General features: G+C 43.0%; 1 protein-coding gene across 1 annotated transcript; it reads right to left on the minus strand.

Moving 5' to 3' along the window:
- Window positions 1-73: 73 nt before the first annotated feature.
- Window positions 74-3,118, minus strand: LOC104951291 (uncharacterized; the record flags this gene model as incomplete). Its single annotated transcript, XM_010777924.1, has 6 exons — window positions 74-219; window positions 1,187-1,259; window positions 1,345-1,490; window positions 1,833-1,935; window positions 2,481-2,582; window positions 2,986-3,118. Coding segments are annotated over 6 exons (703 nt in total), but the record flags the coding sequence as incomplete, so codon positions are not given.
- Between the last annotated feature and the right edge of the window lie 1,317 nt (window positions 3,119-4,435).

Raw genomic sequence — 4,435 nt, forward strand, 5'->3', positions numbered from 1 at the left:
TGTTTAAGGCGTCTAGTGGCTTGATGGAAGAACAAGGAAGGAAGCCACGACAGATGAGGTTTGATTTGACGTACTATATCCCGGTGCAGGTGAACGGGGTTTTCCGGCTCCCAGGTTGTCCGTTGTAGCAGCTGAGCGCCGTCACACAGCTGGTGTTACTGTCGCTGTTCCCCACCGGCGCACTCATCAGACTGCCCATCGTCATCCGGGCCTCCTGGTCTGTAACGGTTTGAAATAAGTTAAACAGCAATTATTTTCTATGACCATAAACTTCATAAAAGACAGCAAAGTTGTACTATTCTGTATATAATGACCTTAAAGTTAAACTAATCTGTGCAGAGCTGCAGGAAAACCAATGTGTGTTACCGTGCTTTATTGGAACCCTTTGAAATTCAGGTTTGGACCAATTTTGGGTCCTTTTAAGACCTTTCTAAACCAGTATAGACAAGATCTGTTTGGAGCAGTTTCAGACCTGTTGTGAACCAGTTCCTCACCAGTTCATAGACCAGTTCCTCACCAGTTCATAGACCAGTTTACAGACCAGTTCCTAGACCAGTTTACAGACCAGTTCCTCACCAGTTCATAGACCAGTTCCTCGCCAGTTTACAGACCAGTTCCTCGCCAGTTCATAGACCAGTTCCTCACCAGTTCATAGCCAAGTTCCTCACCAGTTCATAGACCAGTTCATAGACCAGTTTATAGACCAGTTTACAGACCAGTTCCTCGTCAGTTCATAGACCAGTTCATAGACCAGTTCCTCACCAGTTCATAGACCAGTTCATAGACCAGTTTATAGACCAGTTTACAGACCAGTTCCTCACCAGTTCATAGACCAGTTCCTCACCAGTTCATAGACCAGTTCCTCACCAGTTCCTCGCCAGTTTACAGACCAGTTCCTCACCAGTTCATAGACCAGTTCATAGGCCAGTTTATAGACCAGTTTACAGACCAGTTCCTCATCAGTTCATAGACCAGTTCCTCACCAGTTCATAGACCAGTTCCTCACCAGTTCATAGACCAGTTCCTCACCAGTTCCTAGACCAGTTCATAGACCAGTTCCTGACCAGTTCATAGACCAGTTCATAGACCAGTTCCTAGACCAGTTCCTGACCAGTTCATAGACCAGTTCCTCACCAGTTTAAAGACCAGTTTCAGAGCAGCTTGTCCCGTCTGATGCTGATAGTACCTTGTTTTATCTTGGAGAAGTCGATGATCCAGCTCTCGTCCCACAGCAGCTTCTGTTTCTGGTACCTCAGCCACTGCACAACACAGTGTTATTGATTAGGTTTCATATCCTGTATTATTTTGTAGTGTGTTCCAGGTTTTCTCTGGTGAGATCCTCACCACGGCGGTCAGGACGAAGCAGAGGCAGAGCAGGCTGAGCGGCAGGCCGATGGACAGTTTGGTGGTTGGAGTCATCGGGCATTCACCACAATCCGCCGAACACGTAGAACAAAGCTCCGCCTCCTCACAGACGCCATCTCCACACACTGAGAAACCAGAACACAGGAGCTACTTGTTTATGGTTTAAGCGTAGGGTAATTGGACCGCTAAGGGTAGCCAAAACCCAGCCCTAAAGGTACCTCCGAATACCCGTTATACCCACAAACAAAGCTGTACGATACTTGTTGTCTACATGGTATCAGAAAATAGGAGCTACTTATTTATAGTTTAACAGTAGGGAAGGTATTAAGGGTTATTGGACTGCTAAGGGTTGCCACAATCACCAAAACCCAGCCCTAAAGGTACCAGTGAATACCCATTATACCCACTAACAAAGCTGTACGATACTTGTTGTCTACATGGTCTCTCAGTAAATATATATAACTGACCTACAGCCGGCTCCACGGTGCTCTTGGCCTCCAGAGCGACCTGCATGCGTCCGACTCGAATGTGAGCAATGAGCGAGGTCAAACCGGAGTGAACCAGAACCACCTGGGGGTCAGAGGTCAGAGGTCAGAGGTCAGAACTGGAAGATTTATCTGAGAGTTTGGTGTTTTTGGAGGTGGTTTGTTGTCAAATTGGCAAAAAAACAAGGAAGGAAGAATAAAACATTAGACATGTGTATCATTTGCATATAGAGATTATTTTCTGTACATTTAGAAACTACTACAGGTTTAAAGTAGTGTTTCGTCTGTGTCTAAAGAGATTAGCATAGGATTACATTTAAGATATAGTAGATATATAAAGTGGTGTATCATCTGGGGACAAATATTACTGTAGGGATTTTTAGGAAAGAAATGGAGTATCATCCTCATTTATTTTAACGTTTAGGATGAACTGCAGAGAATAGGAAGTGAAAAATATAGCATTTTAGGTGGAATTTGTCCAATTGGGATGTAATGAGTTAACGTTGTTTGTGGACTTTATACTTATTAGTACGTACTGCCGCTTCCCATCTCTAGCTCCTATCCCACCTCTATGTACAGAAGGAGATCAGACGCTGAGTTTCTGAGATGCTTGATAAAGCTCTGTGTCACCTTGGAGGTCCAGTTGCTCTGCGTCATCTTCCCCGCGGTGGAGAGGGTGTGAGTGAAGATCTTCCCGTCGTCAGGGATCCAGGGCCCGCAGATGCTCTCCGTCTGAAACAAAAAGCTGAATGTCGTTTGGTTCCTCCTCGGCCGAAGCTCCACCCTTCATCAAACGTTTCTAAAAACCAGGCTGGTGGTTGTTCTTTTCATCCCGCTGGTAAACAACTAAAATGGTGGCGATAAAAGAAGGCAGATATATAATATGGCTTCTTTAAAATGAGGAGTATATTGGAATGTATTATTGTAATATGCAGGATGACCTGATAACCAATCGTTACCTGTGTTATTTACGTTCTCAGTGAAATCATTGACTTGATTTCTATACGTTTTGTTGAATTGTTTGAGACCTTCCACACGTTGTGAGCCCTTGTTAAAGAAACTGTTCCTCTAAACCGGAGGGGAATGTGAGAAAAGAACTAATAAGGAACATGTTTTAAAGAAGTCAGATGTGTACCATGTGTCCCAGAGGACAGGAGTGGATGTTGGCGTGGTGGATGCAGCAGTTTTCTCCGTCAGCGTCTCTCCAGTTGGTCGGACAGTCGATGTTTTCACAGAACCTCCGAGCTGCGTCTGCGTCCACGATGGCACTAAAGATTCAAACCAGGACCAAATCCAGTTTAGACAGTTTCAGAGCCACTGTGGGTAAACACATACGGTAATTAAGAAGCCGTGTGAGGGAGTTTTCTAATCTCCAATTTGTACATTCACAAATAAATGTCAGGGGTGTAATGTATAATCATTAGGTTTAGACGAAAAACGAAATCAAAGTTACTAATCTAAGAGAAAATACATCTTAAACATTGGGACAACATTCAGGGAAATAACTCTAGGATCCACATCATTTTATAAAATAATTTTTCATGCAAATATTTTACTTTTTAAATGTAGAGAATATTAAAATTCTTGGTTTTACATTTTAGATTTTTTTTTCAGTCCCACCAGTTCAAACCAGGGTTGGAGTTATAATCTGAGTTTTGGGAGTCAGGGGCGGAGATAAATATATCAATACCATCCGGGTAACAACGTAAATAACGGGTGATATTTATACACCTTGGAGGTGAAGTGCGGGCATATTGCCATTCAAGAGAGAATACGATGCGTAGTTCTTTTGGAAAACATGTCTCCCCAGTCTCACAAAGAAACGTGTAATACCTCCGTTTGTCCACAGGGCATTATCACAAATATCCCTCTCAGGACGTGACATGGATACAACATGTGTTCCTATTCATTTCTAATGACCGGTGTCCGTGTCACGTGATCGCAAACTTTCCCAGTGAGAAAAAAAAAACGCTCAACGTTAAAACGCTTTTTGATTAAATTTCTAGCGAGAAGCGTATATTGTACTTTTAAAATCTACGTCCAGTCGATGTGTAGGATCCATAGTTTGATTTTTTTACAAAATATCGATCCATGTCACGTTTTGCCCTGTGACAAACACGTTTTTTTGTGAGACCGGGTTTTTCCAGTATTTAGAACACTCTTTTAGAACATGTGGTTCTCTGTAGAACACTCTAACCTGAGTGAAGATGTGGTTCTCTGTAGAACACTCTAACCTGAGTGAAGATGTGGTTCTCTGTAGAACACTCTAACCTGAGTGAAGATGTGGTTCTCTGTAGAACACTCTAACCTGAGTGAAGATGTGGTTCTCTGTAGAACACTCTAACCTGAGTGTAGATGAGGTTCTCTGTAGAACACTCTAACCTGAGTGAAGATGTGGTTCTCTGTAGAACACTCTAACCTGAGTGAAGATGTGGTTCTCTGTAGAACACTCTAACCTGAGTGAAGATGTGGTTCTCTGTAGAACACTCTAACCTGAGTGAAGATGTGGTTCTCTGTAGAACACTCTAACCTGAGTGAAGATGTGGTTCTCTGTAGAACACTCTAACCTGTGAGTGAAGATGGTA

This window comes from Notothenia coriiceps, unplaced genomic scaffold (assembly GCF_000735185.1).
Source record: "Notothenia coriiceps isolate Sejong01 unplaced genomic scaffold, NC01 NC01_scaffold00018876, whole genome shotgun sequence".
Classification (NCBI taxonomy): Eukaryota; Metazoa; Chordata; class Actinopteri; order Perciformes; family Nototheniidae; genus Notothenia; species Notothenia coriiceps.